The sequence below is a fragment of the Apodemus sylvaticus genome, chromosome 12 (genome assembly GCF_947179515.1).
Source record: "Apodemus sylvaticus chromosome 12, mApoSyl1.1, whole genome shotgun sequence".
NCBI classification, from domain to species: domain Eukaryota; kingdom Metazoa; phylum Chordata; class Mammalia; order Rodentia; family Muridae; genus Apodemus; species Apodemus sylvaticus.
In genome coordinates, this window is record NC_067483.1 from 71898636 (window position 1) to 71919779 (window position 21144).

At 48.2% G+C, this 21144-nt stretch overlaps 1 protein-coding gene across 1 annotated transcript; it reads right to left on the minus strand.

Annotated features, from left to right (window-relative positions):
• Positions 1 to 332: 332 nt before the first annotated feature.
• Positions 333 to 20367, minus strand: Atp1b1 (ATPase Na+/K+ transporting subunit beta 1). Its single transcript, XM_052200126.1, has 6 exons — positions 19788 to 20367; positions 15381 to 15509; positions 5094 to 5249; positions 3760 to 3944; positions 1820 to 1903; positions 333 to 1054 (listed from the first exon to the last, which is right to left on the minus strand). Exons 1-6 carry the CDS (start codon positions 19882 to 19884, stop codon positions 791 to 793), a joined length of 915 nt encoding a protein of 304 aa, XP_052056086.1. The 5' UTR covers positions 19885 to 20367; the 3' UTR covers positions 333 to 790.
• Between the last annotated feature and the right edge of the window lie 777 nt (positions 20368 to 21144).

Genomic DNA, 21144 nt, shown 5'->3' on the forward strand with positions numbered 1-21144 from the left:
CGCCCATCACTCGCCAAAGTGATGGGCGGGCAGATCCAGATCTCAGACAAGGCGTCAGCACACACTGGAGGACAAGGGGGGAGACGGCGAGACAGCACTCAGCACGGAACACAACACAACCCATCACCTTTATTTTTTTGTACTGTCACTTAAAATTTAAAGGGCAGTTCCCCCACGACAGCCCACCCACCCCCCCAGCCCCAGGAAATAAAGAAAAATAATAATAATAAAGACCTGATACCACAGGAAAAGACTATGGAGTGTGTTAAAAGTGCTCACTGATGGGCCGTTACCTTTGAAATCTCAGAGCCAAGAAAATAAGAAAGAAAGGGAAAAGTACCATGCCAGTTTTATTCCCATTGAGTATTTACACCTTGGACAGCAAACCTTGCTCACGTAAAGTAGAAAACAGATATGATAAAACATGGCTTGAAAAATGACCAGAGTGTGCACCTATAGTACTGTACACTAAATAAAACAGACACGGCGGCAATACTTAGGGGCCAGAACCCTGCTCACTACAAGTCAGTTATGGAATCTAATTTACAGTAAAAATGGGCACGTCCCAAGGCTCAATTTTTATTTTTCTTTTGTCATTTACAGTAGAATAAATATTTTGTTGCTATTGCTACACTTTAAATTTACATTCTAACCTATTAATGCAGAAGCTAGTGTGAAGCATAGAGATTAAGTGTAGGTCCCATACGTATGACAGTTTGTTCAAGACTAGTAGGTTTGTGTATCTTTTTTAACTTATTAAATGGCTAGTGGGAAAGATTTGTGCTTGTGATCAGCTCTTAATTTCAATTTTTACATCAAAGCGTCCCTGAAAACGGTCTTTCTCACTGTACCCAATGTTCTCACCATACGCCTTACACTCAACGCGGATCTCAGTGTCCAAGGTGAGGTTGGTGAACTGTACGGCCAGCAGGGGCTGCAGGTACTTGGGCTGCAGCAGTTTGCCGTAGTAGGGATAATACTGCAGAGGAAAGCCGTAGAATCCGCCCATTCCAAAGTACTCTATGTTTCCGACTTTATCCTTATCTTCATCTCGCTGGAAACCAAAAGGACACGCAACTTAATTTTAAGGGCACACATGCATCATGGGTCTCATTGTGTTCTCACAACAAGACTCTCAACCCCATCACAGACAAAAGAAAACCACCCACCCTGTGGCGTGTCCATCCCAACCCTCTCTCTCAGAAGTTAAGCCCATCAAGCACTGGGTGACATGGATAGGAGACACCACAGGATGAAGGTCAATTCTAGCCAAAAGTGCCAAGAAGCTCTCACAAAGGGGGCTCTGGGCAAACGCAGGCCCTGAGGCAAAGGCCAAGGACGGGTTTCTCTAATCTGGCTCGGCCTCAAGGAAGGCCAATAGTGAGAGAAATTATTCTGACAGTATTCTGGCGGATACTGTCTCCTTATGGACATTTCTTGCCAAAGACTTAACATGTCTGCCCCTTATTTCTTACGTCCATCTCTCAGCTTGGTACTGTAGCACAACTTTTTAGCATTCATTGAGAAAAGAAAGTTGGCCCCAGAACTTAGCACATGCTGTGGGCTAGCTCACCTCTCAGGTCCATAAACCCATTCTATTACATTAAATTCAGATAGTTTGACATCTGTGTTCCTTGTACCAGTAAACAAACTTGGTTTTATTAGTTACAGTTCTATCCCTTTAGCATGTATAGCTCTGACTCATCTTTTGAGCCTATCTTCCTAAAGCAGTTTCTTGTCCCTCTAACTGTGAGGAGTCTCACCCATTCCTCTCACCCCGCCCCACTTTCCCTCCCACCCTCAGTGGCCCCGAACTCACCTTGCCAGTGCAGTGGACAGGTAGGACGTTTGGATTATACTTCATCATCAGTGGGTAAGTCTCCAAGGACTCATTCTTGGGAGGCTAAAAGTAAAACCCACATTGGTCAACAAAAGATATTTTTTTTTCTGAAAAATAAAACTCATTTGTAGTCCAAACAAATACACATTGTTGACAATAAGCTGCTGAATTAATAAGACAACATCGGGAAAGCAAATGCGTAATCCCCCATGTCAGTCTGAGACAATTGTTCGGTTTGTTTGAAATGATCGCTACACATGAACTGTGACACAGCCTGGTCCTAACCTACTAGAAGCCTGACTCAGGACAATGAGGAGCTAACTGGGTGCTTGCTAAGACCGCAGTGACCACATGGAGAGTCTAGTGCACCCTTAGTGCACGAGTTAGACTTCTAACTCTTGAGCCATGAGTCAATATGCCAGCTTCTCTTCCACAATGCGGTCTTCAAACAGGCTTCCGCCCTCCGCTAAGCCTGGGGGTAGTCTGAAAATGACAGTTACAGCAAGATACACAACCCTCCTCCTCCATCCCTGGCCCAGCTAGCCACAAGGAAGGCTGATGAATATGGATGGCTGGAAAGCAGCCATTTGCTTACTCCGGTTAGCCCTGCATCTGAGTCTGGACATAACACATAAGAATACACGCACATGCGCGCATGTCCAGTGTAAGCTTGGGGTAGTGGTCCTAACCACAGTACTCCCCACTGCGTGCTTGTCTCTGTGGGAAGATTGAAACTCTGCTGAAAGGTACACTAGCATTCGCAAGAGATCCAGTCGGACAACCAGCCAGCCACTGACAATTCGTTCCTCCCTCTCATTGCATAAAGGAGCTTTGATGCATTCTTTAACTTAAATTCCTGCTAGGCTTGGTGGCACACACCTTTAATCCCAACACTCACGCAGGTGGATCTCTGTGAGTTCAAGGCCACCCTGGTGGGAAGAATTCCAGGACAGCCAGGGCTATCTACATAGAGATAACATATCTCACAAAAAGAAAATTGGCCTTTTGATTTAATTTCCTTTTAAGTAGCAAGTATCATGGAAACAGACTGACATGCAGGAGAAACTGAGGGAATGAAAGCCAGGCTTCAGAAAGGAAGTGGCTTTAACTCAGTGTACTGATGTCAATCCTCTCAGAATTAAAATGATGACTAATGGACAGTGTTCGTGTCAGCCTTAGGGGAACCTGCAGATGAAAGCCACACCTAAGGAAGCCAGCATTGCTTCATTCATGATCTGAGAAATAACCTAACCGTTTAGAAAAACTGAGACACCACCAGTATTTTTTTTCCTCTGTGAAGAATTTCTCACAAAATGGCAAACAGGTAATGGTCACTTGTTAGACACTGTGTGGTTATCAAAGAAAGGGCAGAGACCATGGTATGCTCTGGGTTTGGTAATGAAATCATCACTCAAAAAAACTTCTTTCTGATCAACAGACAGCTTTTCTGAAATACCCTCGTTGCTCCTTTAAGGACCCAAACCAAAAGCAGCCTGGAATCACAGTGCAGAACCACGTGTAAAAATAATGGTTTTTTTTTATCTGGACATGAAGCAGAGTATGATGAACAGGACCACGGAGGTGTGAGTGAACACGCCATGGTCTCATCACTTAGGAGGATGGGGATCATAAGGCCAGCCTTGGCTCAAAGTGTCTGAGGCTATGTGAGATCCTGCCTCAAAAAAAGAAAGACACAAAAATCCAAAGCCTTGGGCAACAAAGTTTGACTGTGGCCATCAATGTGCAGCTCAGGGCCTAGGACTGTCACCCTTGGTCCAGGAGAAGGGTTTTGGTGTTACAATACTGATGGACTGCACTTCAGAAGTTCCAGTGAGCCGTTTGAAACATCCTGCCTTTTCCCATGAGCCCGTGAGCCCGCCGTGCCCTCCCCCAACACAAGCCGGTAAGTCGGTGCTTGCCTTAGGTTTGAAGCCCAGCACTCGGTTGAGTTTGATAATGATGCAGGGCTTGCCCTCTCTGTAGCCGTAAGAGTCATCATTGAGACCGGAGCAGTTCCCCAGCCAGTCCAGCTTGAACCTGCACACCTTCCGCTCTCCTCGCTCGTGATTGATGTCTCCCCGTTCCTTGGGTTCGCTGGGAACACCTAAAAGTACAAACACGTGGATAGAGCATGCCAGTCGCTCGCTCTGCACCACGAAGAAAAGAGCTTCTTGTTCTTTAGAATTTCCCATTGGAGACAGGGCTATATACATGGTCTACGTGACACACGGACTTCCCTATGCTGTCTGCTCTCTTCAGAAGGTAAAGATGTATTAGTTATTAGCAAAGGCAATTGCTGGTGCACGACCCCAAAGCTAACCTTCTCACCAGCTGTCCTCCATGAACTGCAGAGACTGAGGCTGGGCTTGTATTTCTCTTGTTCCATTAGGTTGCAGCATTAGGAAGGCAGTGATTCCAAGCCTTCCTAATGCTGCAACCCGATCATGCAGTTCCTCATGTTGTGGTGACCCCCAACCATGACTGCTACTTCATAACTATAATTTTACTGTTATGAATCATAATGCAGATATCTGCTTTCCAATGGTCTTAGGCTACCCCTGTGGAAAGAGTCATTCCACCCCACGGGGCAGAGACCCTCAGGTTTAGAACCCCTGCACTAATGGATTGCTTAGCTACTTAGGGCTGAAGGAACCCAGACCAGACTTCAGCACCAGCAGCAGCAGCGACAGCAACATTTTCCCAGACACACAAAGCGTTGCTCAGAAACAGGGACATTACAACAAGAACACGAATTTAAAAGGCTGTCAATACTTTCGAGCTGGAAGGTTTGGGTCAGAATTTTCTGAAGCTATTCCTCCAATCGGAGGGTAAATGGTCAAGGAGAAGATGGAAGTCGTCACTTTTGCCTGTGGAAGCTGTACATTCGACTCTCATTACAAGCACTTATCAACTGGGAGATGTTCTTCATGCTTCACGTAAAAAGCCAGAGAAAAAGGAAATGAATATAGAATCTGAAGTCATGCTGCAGATAAACGATGCATATATTTTGTTGTATATTTGATATATATTTTTATGGCTATTCTTATAATGGGTATTTTTATTAAATCATTTCCCCTTCACAATTTCTCCTTGCTTAGCATTCGGCCCTTTTTAATAATTGTGAAGTAAGATGAAAACCTTGTGTAAATTCTAACAAGAACTGAGTGGCATTGCCTTTAAACTAAAGCAACGAAGTCGAATAACAACCCGTCCTTCTCAACAGTGGGACCACGTGCGTCTGGGAGTCACTTACTGCCACAATCCTCGAAAATCATGTCGTCCTTCTGGGCCGAATCCTTGTACTTTTCCAGGAACCTAATGATGTTTAGCACATAGGCCTCGTAGCTCTTGGGGTCATTAGGACGGAAGGAAATTTCAGTCTTTTGGATCTGAGGAATCTGTGTCAATCCTTCAACGGGGCAAGAGTCAGAAAGACAGTCACTATTAGTAGGACGGCAACCAGGAGACATCAAAAGCAGGTGTTCCCTGCACAAACATGCTTCCTTCATCCCCACCTGGCTTATGGAATGCGTTAAATCCCCACTTCCCTGGTGGATTCTACTAGCATTTAGATTATGTATCCAAATGTAATGATGGTGATATAATATCTAATATCATCCAGTTTCCTTGCCAATTCGTCACAGTAGCATTAACCTGTTTTATGAATGAGAATGCCACTTGCAATGAAAGGCAGAGGGTTCTGTCCAAGGACGCAGAGAAAGCAGTGGAGCCAGAATCCCAACCCAGGTTTGCAGTTCTCCAAAGCCCGTGGCTCTCCAGGGCCCTCAGATGCCATCACGTTTAAAGCTGTGTTGCTAGCAGCCGGTGTGCAGGTGGCTTTCTGGTCAGTAATAGCACGGAAGTGTGGAGCAGACACCTGCCCCTATGTTCCATGGACGAGTTACAAAAATCTCAAGTCTCTCTAACCTCAAGACTGCTCCACGGAGACAGTCCTTTGGCTCTCGTAACCTAGGAAGATTCTTTCAGCTTCTAATGGGGAGTTCAAAATAAACATATGCAGTTGCTGGAACAAATGTCTGAGCATGTCAGCCCTGCCAGAGGGAAATTCAAGGCATGGGTTTGCCTTCTCTGCTGTTAAGTCCCTCTTGTCCAGAAGCCTCTGCCCTTGTAGTGTTTTCTAAATGGACACTTGGACTACACTACAGGATAGCACCAGACCCAGGGCAGTGAGTCGGAAAGGCAGTCACAATGACATTCAACCCCAGAACAGATAAAGAAACCCAATTACATCCAAGTTCCAAATAAACATAGGACAGTTCTTTAGTAGGAATACAGTCTAACAGATTTCAAGGTAACCAGCTATCGTGTGTTTCCTGTTGTGATATCTGGCAGCCCCACTCATCTCAGGGGCCTGCTAGTCAGGAGCTATACCTGACCTCTTTCCGTCTCCTCCTGGCAGGTTGGAGCACCCACCACTCTCCTCAAAGGCTGGGTCCAACAGCCTCCCAGGATCCATTCCAGACCTACCTGGGCATAACCTCTAAGCCCAATGCACCCTTGGTTTTGAGTGACTGCCAATGGTGGGCGACATCAGTGCAGACAATGGCAAAATTCAAGGGGATGCACAACCACCTCAGTTAATTATTTACCAGTACAACTCGTGGCACTTGAGAACAAGCCGCTGCCACAAGTCAAAGGCAAGAGCTGTTAGTTTTTCTAGTAAGGATTGCCTTGAGCTTCCATAGTGGCTACGTGGCCCACCTGCAGGAGCTCGGTGAGCTGCCAGTCAGAGGGATGGCAGAAGGGATGGCGATGAAGACGAGGAAGCGAGAGTAGAGTTGGGAAAAGGAGTGCTCGAGTCAAGAATGACAAAAGGCACCTTCTTGGGGAGCATGGTGGCACAGGCCTTTAAAATGCCAGCACTCAGGGATCCCTGTACGTTCTAGACCAGCCTGGAACAAGTTCTAGGCCAGCCAGAGCTACACAGTGAGACTTTGTCTCAAACCAAACAAACAACAAAGAATCTTCTGGGGGGGGGGGCAGCGAGGCTGCTCAGCAGGGAAAGCACTTGCTGTGCAAGCCTGCCGACGGGGTCCCCGGGACCCACATAAAGCGGGGAGGAGAAGACTGACTCCACAAAGCTGTCCTCTGACCTCCATGTGTTCATACCATGGCACGTGAGCCTGGTACCCCATATAACAAAAAAATGAATGTAAAGTATGTTCTTTAAAAGGCTAATGGCCCGCTGAACTAAGCACAGGGTCCCCAACGGGTACCCTAGAGCTCCCAGGGACTAAACCACCAACCAAAGTACACATGGAGGGACCCATGGCTGCAGCCGCATATGTAGCACAGGATGGCCTTGTTGGACATCAAAAGGAGGAGAGGCCCTTGTCCTGAGAAGGCTCATGCCCCAGTGTAGGGGAATACCAGGAAAGGGAAGTGGGTGGGTAGGTGAGCAGGAGGAGGAGGGATGGGATGGGGGTTTTCAGAGAGGAAATGAGGAAAGGGGATAGCATTTGAAATGTAAATAAAGAAAATATCTAATAAAAAAAAAAGAGGCTAATGACAAAGCCCAAAGGATACACAGGGAAAAAGCTGTGGACAAGGGGAAAGGAGGACTGTTTCGGGGTTAGCTCAGTGTTCAGCTTGAAATAAAGGGGACTACGATTAAACATTCTCCCCCACCACAGCACCCCATTTTTCAAGAGAAGGTTCCTCAGTGTGGCCTTGGCTGTCCCGGAACTCACTCTGTAGACCAGGCTGGACTGGAACTCACAGAAATCCACCTGTCTCTGCCTCCCCAGAGTTGAGGAGAATCAAAGGTGTGCGCCACCACACTTGGCTTTGTTAACATTTCTGTAAATGTTCCTAAATCAGGAAAGACTGTTTTCATGTCTAAATCAATCTCAATATATTCTAGACTTTTTTTTTTTTTACATTACATGGGAGGCCAGCCCTGTGACTTACCCATTGTGCTATGAAGCAAAGCCGTGAAAGCCACTGACCTCTGTCTGCAAGGAGAAAGGCATCTAGGGGCAAGAACAGTGGCAGCCAGCACAGGACAGCAAGGGGACAGGGCCGAAACAAACGGGACAGGCAGCTGGAGGGCCACCCACGCCTAGGCTGAGTTGTAAACAAGACATAAGTCAAGGTGATTTGCCTGGCTCTGGGAAAGTGAAGGGCACAGACTAGTGCTAGAGAATAAAAAGTCAGGAGAATGGGGGTGTCTTCCTAGAAGAGCCCTGGGAGCCAGAGAAAGTGGACTCTTGAGGGGCAGTCACGCCTAAGAGCCGAGAACGAGTGCCTATGAATTTGTCAGGCAGAACTGGACAAAGGGGAAAACTCGGTGGCCAGGGTTACCGCAGGGCTACCCAGCTTCCCGGGCCCAGGAGGCGGGTGGAGGCAGCTGGAAGGGTAAAGAAATGAAAGGGATCAATTGTCAGAAGCCTAGGGGCAGTCCCACCTCTTCTTTCAGAACGGAGGGAAGCTGGGAGAAGAGAGACTGCAGCCAGCAATGAAGGGCCACCAGCGAGCTAGGTAAGAGCAGTGCCAGCTGTGGTCGCCAGCAGAGCAGGAGATCCAGCAGAACCCCACCCTGTTAGCAAAGCAATGGAGTCCAGCAGACAAGCTGCCCCCACGGAAGTGACCTTAGGGTCTCACTAAAAATAAACAAGATAGGACCCAAGTGGCAAAGCAGGTTCAGTATCCCCACTGCCTCGCTCTCCAGGGTCCCTCTGTATTCTTTCTCAGGAGCCACTCCACGTGCCATTTCTTAAATGTCTGTATGAAGTACATTGATGCCACTTCTCAGAAGAGCAAAGGATCACGGGATTACAGAGAGTCCTTGTCATTCTCTCACCATCCCAAGCCAAGGTCTCCATTAAGAGACAGAGTGACATGTGCCAGACCTCAAGCATGAGTTCCTGTAACTGGGTCCTTGTTTTTCAGAACCTCAGGCTCACCTAGATGTGTATGCCAGCCTCACTTATGAGCAAGTGTGTGAGCTGCCCGCCACCGCCTGCCATCTGACCTGTGAAAACAGTGTGTACGGTAGTTACCTGTGGTGGCACCACTGACCCAGAAGGGTGATGTGCAATGTCAGTGCCACCCTTCTCTAGTCAAGGCAAATAATGAAATCAAAACACTGGAATCGCACCGATTTCTACATCACAGCTCAAATCCCTATCCCACCCACCCCCCACTTGCCAACTGTTGCCTTTGCCAGCTGGTACACCCACATAGGACCTTCTGGCTTCCCGCTGCCCACTGCTAACACAGTAATAACTGAACAAGGGTGAGCTCTACCTCAGGGGTAACTCCCGGAGGCCAGAGCAGAATAGCAGAGTTCTGGCTAGGGTTCCAAACCATAAAAAGCCTAAATGTCCACTAAAAGGTGAGGCTCAATATAGCCTTTGCTTTGCCACCATCAGCAAAAACTGGTCCTGCTGTTACCTAGCAAAGCTACCTATCCACCTCTCGGGACTGAAGCAATAATCTGAGTAATGTTAATTTGGGGTTCTTACAAGTACTTCAGTTTTACATTAAGATCTGGATTATGTAAAAGCATAAACAAAACCCAAAACCTCTGCCTTTGCTGGGTGGTGGTAGCACAAAGCCATAGTCCTAGCACCCAGGGCACAGGCAGGCATATCTGAGTTTAGGGCCAGCCTGGTGTACAGAGTTCCAGGACAGCCAGGTCTACCCAGAGAAACCAGTAGAAGAGAAAAAAAGAAAAGAGGCTTTTCATTAACTGGTATTTTGTTTCCAGTCAGGTCTACAATGTAGCAAGTTTGTGATTTCTCAATCTGCTCCCAGAGCTGAGTACTTAGAGGAGAATGTGGCCGTTTTAACCTTGTAGCGGTTTTCCCCTGAGTGAATCCCAAAGCTACCAAAGGCGCTGCTGCTTAGAGCTGTCATTCGATACTTCTGATGACTCACAGCCAAAATCTCTTATGCAGGTCTCATCTTCCACAGAAACCTCCAAGGGCACGGGAAGCTAAGGGACATGTTCTCATGAAGCCATCGCATGTCTCCTATCCATTCCAGGTTGAAAGTACTTTCCAGTTACAAAGAAAAAGGCGTGAGAACAACTTATATGGCTACACTCGTACACCTTTACCATTACATTTGGAAGAGTACCTCCCTTTAAATGTCAATCTGAACAACCTAGGTGCTTTATTTTTATTTATTATTTTATCTGTGGGGTTATTATTTATCTGTGGGGTTAGGTAAGGTTATCGACTTACCTAACAGAATTCAGGGAACCAGTCCCCTCTCACTTACCTTTTGCCTCAGGGTTAGCGTGACTGGAGGCTGGGTTAGCTGGGAATAACTGGCCTACCTTGGGACAACAGGAAGCCCACCCACAGCCTGGGTACACCCAGACACCTCAAGTCTGCTCCCTCTGGGGAGTCTTGGAAGAAGCAGCTTACCCCTTTTCTACAGTCTATTTAGCTGGTTAACCACCCTTGGTGTGTAGGAATCTGCCCAGTCTAAACCAAATGCCACAAACTCTGCTCCCAGGTCCTTCATTATTTAAGAATTATCTATCAGGCGCCTTCTCAGAAGCTGCAAATTCAACTTCAGATGTTGAGGAGGAATAACTTTAGTGTAGATGTTGTATCATTTAAAAGGACAATTTCTCCGGACACTGGGTGTGGTGTTTTGGCTAGCTCCTGATTGTGTTTATTCCCAAAACAAGGAAGGCACTGCTTCTTTATGAAGGGGAAGACAATAGACAAGTTCTAGGCATTTTACACCACGGGTTTTTGTTTTGTTTTGTTGTTTTTGCCAAGGTCAAACAAAGAACAAGTGTATACTTCACTTGTCAAACCTCAAAACACAGCATTGGCTAAGTAACTAATACCCTGGAATCTGACACCTTAGTATGGATGATACTCTAGGGGGCCTAGCCCTGAATGAAAAGGGGTTCTTTCCTGGTCAGATGCTATTGGGTAATAATACACCATTGGATGCTCTTCATTGCCCAAGCCTCTCTGGAATCGCCAAGTGACCGACGGCCAATGACCTGTCCTCTCCTGTGTGACTCTACATCAGCAGAAATGAAGGTGTGAGACCAATGGTCTTTCCAGTGCTGTCTCCTAGGGTGGAGCTCTCTTCTTGTGTGAATGCCACCAGCCTGAGGTGACATTGACATATCTGCTGCCCTTTTCCTCTATTTCTTTGTTCGCTCCTCTTAGCAGAGGTCCTAGCTCTGCTTACTTGTCTTCAAATGAGTAAAACCCTAATTTTCTGCAGTTCTGGGCTGACCTGAAATCCTTCTGCCTCTAAGTCTCATGAGTACTGGGCTCCCTGCATACCTAGGAGACTTTAGAAATAAACTACTTTGGGCTATCTCCTTTGGTAACAGGTTGGCAGGATCCATGGAGGGTGGGAGGAGTGAGCAGAAGTCACTTGCTGATCACAGACCAACCGACAGGAAATGATAGAAAATGCCCAACACTATGAAGATACAGTTCCTCCAAATCTCAAGAAGAAGCTGGTTCTACTACTACCTCTGAAATCAGAGAGGGCCAATCATCATGTAGTTTGGAAACACAGCTTTTCTGAGCCTGAAGCATGCTGGGGATGGCTGTGCCCTCATGATGGCTTTGCTATGTTCTAGTCACAGGATGGCACTCGAATGGCCGCCCCTGCTCATGCTCATCCACAACCTCTCCCCACCTCAGTTCCAGTTACCCAGGGGCCAAGAATTTGACCCTCTTAAACTGAGTCCTCTCCTCACTGAGCCATCTTTACGAATAGAAAAAAAACAAAGAACCTCCCACAACCTAAAGAGGAAGAACAGGGAATGCATTCCTACCTTTGCTCCGGGAAGCAAGCCAGGTGGAAACTCGGTGGACTCGAATGACACACAGTGACCTTCGAATTCACTGCACAGTTGCTAGTAAAACCCGGGGTGGGGGAGGGGTGGCAGCCCAGGAAAGAGCCTTTCCCATCACACCACCGGGCAGGCCACCAGGCGAGGAAGGCCTAGTGAGTAGGAGGAGTGTGAATGCAAGTGGAATGCATGTATGCACATCTGTGTACACTGGGTTTGACTCTCTGCAGGACCGCAAATGGCAGTGTCTGTCCCAGATCCAGCTGAGAGAAGACTCTGCCACGTACCTTGCAAGAGATTCTCGGCTGGACAAAAAAAAAAAAAAAAAAAAAAAACTCATGGCAGGTGTAGGTGTGGAGGGGAGAGCTGACTGCTGTGTCCTTTAGATTCACCAGAGGCTGTTTCTGAATGCTTTCTAATCCACTGATATTCAAATCCTTTTCAGGGACTATGAAATTTAGGTCTGCAGTGTCCCCATCACCCAAAGCTGGCTGTCTGGAAATCCAGAGCCTTCTGCTTCTAGGAGAAGCCTCAGAGGCATGAAGGAAGGAAGGAAGGCAACAGCTGTATTTAGTTTACCTCTGCTAAGCACTAACATTCTGCATATATCTCCTGTCTAGTCATCACAGAATATTCCTCATAATGAAACTGAGGTTTGGTGTGGTCAGTGGTGGGGTCTGGGTTCAACTCCAAAGTCCCTGCTCTTGCTCCTTAGGCTGATAAAACTTCAGGAAGCTCTGTCCAAATAGCTTTGAGCTTTGAACATTGCTTTAATACTTATTATATTGAGGCAACAGAGAGTTAGAAATGGTGGGTTTTTTTTTTTTTTTTGAGCTACAAAAATGGCTATTTAGTAATATGTGTCAACATCTCATCCAAGACTCTGCTTTCTGGGTGGAGCGAGCAGCTTAGTTCTAATAACTGCAGCAGTAGGACCTTGGAAGGAACAGCATCTATGGGAATCCAGAAATCACATGACTGGCTTGTCCTTCCATTTTGTGTCTTTCCCCTCTATCTGGAACTTTCCCACTTGGCCTATTAGCTTGTCCATTATACAATCTACACAATTATAGCAGGGCAGAATTGCCACAGCTGTATTCCACCTCCCCATCCTCCCCCTCCACCCCCCATCCCCCATCCTGGCCCCACTATTTGGAAGAGATCTGGTCACAAGGTATTTCAATTTGTAGAAGGCATGCCAAAGCTGACTGGCCATGTTTATATTCATGCCTCAAGGCCAGAGGACAACACACCATAAGTCCTAGTATCTTAAGTGCTATATGGTCTTACACACTTCCCTTGTACATCTGAATTAGAACTCCCTCTTTACTCAAGACAAAAATGTAGGCTTGGAGACATTGAGTGGAAGCCAAAAGATGATCAGAATACACTTCCACACAGTTATTCAATCTGCAGGGTTAATGAACCATTATTACCTTCCAAATACACATTCTCAACATCTGTTCTGAAAGACGGGGGTCCCGTTAGGGTCCTGAAAGCCGAGGGGGCACAGGGTGCTCAGGACTGCCCAGGAGCTTTAAGTTTCACTAGCCAGAGTTCTACTGACCTGATTCAAAGTTACCATCATGTTTGAAAAAGTGTCAGGAGCAGTAGAGAAAACCCCACACGGTTAGGGCAGGGTGGTGTGTAGACTCTGCTACTCAAGTAAAAGTTAAGGACAGACAGAGACAGAAATCACTAAGATGAAAAACCACAGAGGAGATGAATGGGAAGGTGAAGGACTGGAAACGTCGCCTGTGACTCAGACCAAAGGACAGGAATGCATATTTCCAAGATGAGCCACTTGCATTCCTCGGAGAAGTGAGGGGTTTGTCAGGTCAGTCCAACTGCTGCGAGCACACTAAATATAGGTGCTCATAGGAAAGGCTGGGAAGAAAAGAGGGAGACGGGGGTGGGGGGGGGGACTGAGCACCTCAGACAAGCAGGCAAGGTCAGCTGCAAACCCTTACTTAACGTCGGGGCCTTGGATTATTTATTTTGGAAGGTTCTTTTCAGAAAAGTACCTGGGAAAAAATGGTTTTAATTTTATTTCATTATTTCTGCCAGGCATGGTGGCACACACCATTAATCCCAGTAGAATCCTGCAGAGGGATCTGAGTTCCTTCGTTCAAGGCCAGCCCCGGGCTACAGAGTGAGCTCCAGGACAGCCAGCGCTACACAGGGAAACCCTGTCTCAAAAAATCAAAAACTAAATAAATAAATGACTTATTTTTCCAAAGTCTATAGTCTTTTAAAAAAAAATAATAAAGTTGACTGTGTTGGTCATCTTTGCTTCAAGCTTAAATTATTATAAAATGGACTCATGGACTGGGGAGATGGCTCAGCGGTTAAGAGCACTGACCCAGAGGTCCTGAGTTCAATTCCCAGCAACCACATGGTGGGCTCAAAAACCATCTGTAATGGGATCTGATGTCCCATCTAGTGTGTCTGAAGACAGCTACAGTGTACTTATATAAATAAAATAAATCTTTAAATATAAAACAGAATCATGACTGAAGAACGACTTAGTGGCAAAACAAAAAAAAAAAAAGTAAGAGCTCTGTACAAAATTACTATGGCCACTTGTGCTGATGCGAGGATCCTGGCAGAAGAGGCCCTGGAAGTCAGGCCTTCCAACCACAGGATCCCACGCAACACACTGAAGATCCCAAGGCACATCAGGACCTCTCCGACCTCTCCTAAGACCCACCTCTTGGTACAGAAGAGCTGCAGGCATCTGCACATCACTAAGCAGGTGGAGTCGTTGCATATACTTACAGGTTCTCTCTTTTCACTCCCCACCTAAATATATCTGAAAATACCCGGGGTCCTTCCCTGCACTGGAGGACCGTTGACTTAGTACTGTGTGATACTGTTTGCCACCTGCGCATTCTACAGGTTCTTCTTCCATAAACCCAAGGAGAAGTGCGAGCGAGACAGGTCTGCGACAGGGACCGCTCAGGGCTTACACAGGCCCCCCACGACTGCCACTTACAGATGGCTGTATCCAAACGGCAGCCTTGCCCACATGAGACACTCTGCCACCCCCAGCTGCCACCCCAAGGTCATTTATAAGGTGAGAACTGAAAGTTATTCAACACGAACCCTATTCCTCCCCCAGCTCCGTCCTCCATGCAGAAGAACCCAAGTGGAGGATAGCCTTTCCTAAGAAGATCTTTTTCCCCCCCATGAAGTTTTTTAGAGAGCACAGAGATAGCCAAACCGGAAAGAGGGCTCACAAAACCCTCAAGGGCCTATTGAGATATGCAAGAAGGGTGTTTGTGTTCAAGGTCAAATAAGCAAGAGAAAAAAAAAAAGGACCCCCTGAAACCATGGTTCCTCACTGTGACATGATTATTTGAAGGATTTATCACAAAAAAAAAAAAATGTGTTAGGAAAAAAATGTGTTAAGCCAAAAAGACCCTAGAATGAACCCACTGACAAGCACTTGGGTGTTTAGGCCAAGGAGAATGAAGCCCTAAGGGGACCTGATGTGCTCAGCCACACAGTGGGGCTGCGTGTGCCACCCTTACCCCAGAGCAGTGTAAGACAGACATCTGTAGCCAGCCATCTGGAACTCAGCCGCAATGCGGGCGGGCGGGCCGTGGCCACAGCAGAGCTCCCGATTCCTCCCCGTGCTTAGCTCAGAGCGCTACCACATGGTTTTCTGAAGGTGTTTTCTCAACTGGATGTGGAACCCTTTTACCTCTGGTGAAGCCACTCCCTGGGTTTTACCTGGCGGGGCCACGCGGTCCTGGTATGTGGGTTTCAGCTCACTGATGGTCAACAGCATCACCTGGATGGTCCCAATGAAGATGCCAGCCAGGCAGCCATAAAATATCACGTAGAACAGAAGGATCTTAACTGTGGGAAGAACAGACAGAGAAGGCTGTGATGTAGTCACAGGCTTGGAATCAAAGCCTAGCCTTCCCAACAAGGCCCATAGACAGCCCCTTCTGGGTTCCTCCTCAGCCTGTTTCTCTCAGTAATCAAAAGAGGGAGCTGCACTTTTTTGGAAGGCACAGGTGGAGAAATGATCTAGGTAGCTGAAGGACTAACAGGAAGTCACTTCCTTTTCTGTAGAGAAAATCAGCAGCAAACCTGCAGCTGCATTGGCACGCTTACGCAATGCATCTCACACTCTGCCGTGTGTTCCCTTAGGGGCGTCACTCGCTGGTCCCCCACACCCTGAGACTGCTAAGAACAATCAGCTCAGAAACACAGGTGGAGTTCTCCTTATCAAGTCACTCTGTCCACAAAGCACTATCCTTTTCTTCAAGGACACAGGGCGGCAACTGGAACCAATCAAACATACAAAGGAAACCCTATGGTACAAAGGGCCGCCATTTTTACCTCATCATCTGACAAGCAGAGTAAGGACTGTGCATGTAAGCTATATTTTCTTTTATTTTCTTTTACTCATGGTTAACAGAAGGCAGGGTGAAATAGCTACAAATGAACTTTAAAAATAAAAAAGCAAGCAAGCAAGCAAACAAACAAACAAAACCACCTTGAACCAACGTGAAGTCAGTAGACTGGAATAAGGCTATCAGTTACTGGTATACAAGGATTATCTCCCCGATTAGCAGCATAGTAACAGGCTGTACTAGGCATTGCCTGGCTGTCTGGAGCCAGCCAAACAACTCATCTAGAAGGGGAAAGTGGAAGCAAGAGACCTGTAAGGTTATCAGAAACACGACTGCAAAGGGGGGGCACAGGTTGCTTCTAAAGGGTCTCTGAGAAAATGCTACAGGGTGGAGGGATCATTGAAAAGGCATATATGTACATGCTGGGAGGGGGTCAGGAATGAAGTGGACACATGAGTTGTGGAAATGAGCCACGCAGCCCTTTCCATACATGGAAAAACACCAGCTTTCCCCTCAGGAATACATACTTCAAGACAGCAGTGTTCTGGAGCTATTGAAACAAACCAGAACATGCATAAAAGCCCACACAAAACGCTGACCCCATCTCCTGTCGCCCCCCCCCAACACACACATAAAGATAAAAGCAAAAATGAGAAGAGAGACGGCTGCATCATCTAGAACCACCCCCTGTTCTGTCCCTTCCTCCCCGGCAGGACAAGGGTTAAGTGCTGCATTTGGTATCCAGGCAGCGGTAGGCAAATGACAAGCTTGTGACGTCAAGGGATCTGGAAAATTTTTTCCAGCGAACGAAGAGGTACAGAGTTGGTATAAGCCAGTCAGCGAGAATGCCCGAGAGCCTGGCTTCTCGGCTGCTGTCTTGTCCTGTTGGCCTTCCAATGCTTCCCTGGGTGCTCTCGGCTTAGGCACATTAGCCCCTCTCCCCTAACTACAACCTTTCTACTCATATCCTGGACTTCAGGTAGCTAATCCTAACCTAAGAAGGCACAGGACTGAGGCTACTGTTTAAAAAGACAAATTGATGGACAAATTAGTCATTCTACAAGCACCATGATCAAGCTCAAGAACATATACAGCCTTTTCACTCTGCCCACGGAACACCGAAGCTGACTGAGGGGCTGCTGCTGTTGCTGCTGCTGCTGCACACAGACTTGGGAGACCCGTCACTGCAGTAAAGTCACTTGGTCAGACAGAGCGCAGCACGCATGTCTAGTGAGCTCAGGCAATGGATTCCCCAAGACCAAGGCTACCAGTGGCATGGAGAAACAGACACAAAGGCTAGGTTAGTCCCACCAACTAGCTGGGTGACATGATGTTGGGGAATGGGGTGTCAGCTTTAGAGGCATCTTTAACGTTTAAAGCAAATTTTCTTTTCCTTCTGTATTTGAAGAACAAGGAACACCAGGCATTTTGCTGATATATATATATATATCATATATATATATATCAGATATATATATATCCTTTTGCTTTAATAAATAAAGCTGATATAGTTTGCTGATTGATATATATATATATCCTTTAAAATGCCAAAAGTAAGGTTTAAAAGAGGCCTGGGAAGCCGATGGCAAATATTAAAACCTGCTAACACATATATTAACTTAATTAAATGGTAGAAAGCACCAAGTGATTTGTAAGTTGTGATCTCTCCAGCAGGTGACAGGCTCGCGCCTCCTGCCGTCCATCTTGGTGAAAAATCTACCTATAAGCAAAACGGAGCCAAGGGCATCCTGCCCTGGTCCCAAGGGCATCCATGTTGGGCCCAGAGCTGGAAAGGGGGCATACCTCTCTCTCTCCCCCCCCCTCTCTCTCTGTATGAGATAGGAACTGCTCTCCATTTCTCCATAGAAACAGAACAGCCCTGCCATTTCTTAACTGTTAAAAGGGCAGACAGGACTAGCACAAGACACAAACTGGGTTTCCAGCCCGGCATCCACAAAATGGAAGACGAGTTCCGATGGCTGCTTCCTAAGCCTGTGGGAATCACTACCTTGCTGGATGTGATCAAGACCACACAGGCTCGTTCTCTCTCTCTTTCTGATACGGAAGGGCTGTCCCATTAAATGTCAGTTTACAGAACAAACGGTTCCATACAGCCTTCCTTACCCTTTAAAGCAAATATTATTCGAAGAAGGAGTGTGAGATTGGAATGAGGAAAGAAATCTGTTTTAAGAAGTGGAAAAACACTAGAGGGCAAATTTCACAAGGTACCTGGGGTCAGTGCCCCCGCCCCCTGGTCCTGTGATGCTGCTGCGGGGACCAGACCATGGGGAAAGCAGTTCCAGCTAAACTGGAAGGAGGGACCAGTGTCGCAGTGCACCTCCTAGGCCTCTGAGCTGAGTTACAAAGAGTTGCTCCGGAAATGGCCCTGGCGGTTCATCCTATATATACCTCACATTTCTTCAGGTTTCTCCTTCCACACTACAGAAATGCTAAGGGCATACTCCCATGGAAGAACAGTCTCCCCAAATAAAATGGAATATAAAGTGAAGTAAAAAAAAAACCGTCAATTTAAGACACCGTTTTTCCCATGGCTCAGGGATGCCAAGTGCTTCCTAGTAATACCGTGAAATGAATGAAGTTTCACCTTGACTAACCTTGAAGTATGATGCATTATTAACCCTTTATTTTTGTCAGGTAAGAGCCTCCCTAACTGCATTTTTTTTTCTTTAGGAGAAAAAAAAATCAACATACACGCCAGCTTCTTCCTTTTCAAAATGTCAGCCAAGTGCTGTTTCCCTGACTCATTCTCCAGTCTATTTCCATAGACCCTCCCCAAACAGGAACGCCGCATCGCTAGTTTTCAAGGTTCCCTTAGTGACTGCAATGCTGCTGCTATAGGGGAGGTGGGGGGCGGGGGGAAGGAGGCAAAAGTGGAGGTAGAGGTGCTGGTGGTGATGGATACTGGAGAAGGAGGGGGCAGTGATGCAGCAGTGGGGAGTCCCCTCCCTCCCTTCCGCAGTCACGACTCAAGGATTTGTCTACAACTGTGCCCTTCAAAATGACCTTTAAAAAAACTTACCACCTTTCCGAAGGTCTAAGGAGGTAAAAAACAAATACGGTATCTAATTTTCAATAGGGTATGAGGGAATTCCAGCCAAGGAAGCAACAGGCTGCATGAAATGCTCTAATATAACCTGTTTCTTCGTTTGTAACATGGAGATCTTAAAAATAAACACCATGTGTCTAGGCAAGGCTTAAAAACGGGCCATGATATAGAGCTCACTGGGCCATTTCTGGGCTGTGATGACTGCAGTGTGTGAAGACTGCAGTGTGGATGCATTTCTCCTCCCCGTTCCTCTCCATTCTAGATACATTTCTAGGCTGGAAGGATGATGCTATTGCAGCATCGTCTGCTTTAGAACAGGTACAGTCATGAGTTCTGCTTACGGCCCCAAATCTCATTTTTCTAAGGTCTTCAGAGATGGAGAGGGAGGGAATAGACATAGTCTCCTGGAACCTGACCGAATTTCCCAGGAGGGAAGGCTTAAGAAACGAAGATCCCTACCATGCCCAGAACCCTCAGTTTTGCTAGCTCCAGCTCCCACCCAAGCAGCATCCTGGGGACCCCCCCCACATTTGTCACTGGATGCCAAGCCCAGGCCCGCGCGCTCCTAGCAAGCAGCGCCTACCACCCAATCCCTAACAACCTGGACACCCCTTGGGCGCAGACCTGTCCGCAGTGCCCGCGTACAGGGATGCGCCTCCTAGGAAAAGCCAAGGCGCCGACCGCAAGAGCCGCGGAGCGCGTACTTACACCAACTACCACCGGTCCTGCCCAAAAACTCCTTCTTCTCCGAGTTCCAGATGAATTTCTTCCAGCTGCCTTCCTCCTTGGCTTTTCCGCGGGCCATGGTGTCTGCTCAGCAGTGGCGGCCGAGGCCGAGGAAGGGTGAGTGCGGCGCGTGCCCTGGCGTCCTCGCGGCGACTGCTCGGTGTCCCCCGCGGCCCGGCTCTGTCTCCGAATGCGAGACGCGCCGCTGCCGCTGCGGCTCTCCGAGTGCGAGGCGCGCCGCGGAGCAGCCGAGGCAGAGCGGGAGGAGGGGGAGGTGCGGCGGGGGCGGAGGGAGGAGGGAGGAGGGAGGAGGGCGCGCGCGGGCTGGGCGGCTCCGAGCCCCGCACCTAGAGGTGGGCGCGCGGCCGCTCTCGGGCTCTCCCCGCGCTCCGATCGCCTTCCGGGGGGTCTCAGCGAACCCCGCAGCTGCTGCTTCAAGCTGTAGCTGCACCACTCTGCCTGCTGTGACCTCTGGCAAGATGGACCAGGGACAAGGAGGGAAAGTCACCGGGAAGGACGAGCAGAGTGGAGCGCGGGCTCGACACACGGGCGCGCAGGCCAGGAGCTGAGAAATTGGCTGAGGGCGCACGCCCTACCTTTACTATATACCGCGCCTCCACCATCCGTAGCTCCGCCTACCGGCGGCACGGCAGACCAATCGCTAGCGCCGAAAAGGCGGAGCCTGAGCCCCGAAGGGGCGGGCACTGGGCCGGCACAAAGGAGCCGGCTAAGCTAGAGGGGCTGGCACCGCAGCAAGGGTGCAGAGAGGGGCTGGGGGCGGGTGAGTAGTGCTCCCGCAGCTCTGCTGCCCTCTCTCCGCCCCGAGGTGTGTCTGGACATTTTCCCCTTCGACCCTGCGCGCTCGCCGATGCTGTGCCTGCACCTGTGTTGTTCTCTGGGAGCCTCGGAGACTCCATTCCTTTCCTCATACTGGTCTTTCCTCTTACTCCTGGTTTGGGTTTACTGCAGGTCCACCTCCCCTAGGCCCTGGCTAGGTAGGGGAAGGTCACTCCAGGACGCTAGTGACTCTGCCCAGCTCTGCTCCGCCTCTCTGCTTGTGCACCTGCCGCCCCCTCGCACTCCCTGCCACTGCGGTTGCAGTTTCGGCCCGTCCCTCTTCTGCAGGCCAGCCCAGCGGGCAGCCTCAGTTCCTAACTCCTGGTCTGTGCTTCTTGCGGGCGGCCTGAACCACCTCAATCCGGACAATTGCCAAACCCACCCAGAGCTGTAGCTGGGAACCGGTTGTGGCTCCTGCCTGTCTAGACCCCGGGGAACAATTTATGCACGTGACCCAGCCACCTAAGATTCTCCTGGCCCAGGTCTGTGGTTGGTATTACCG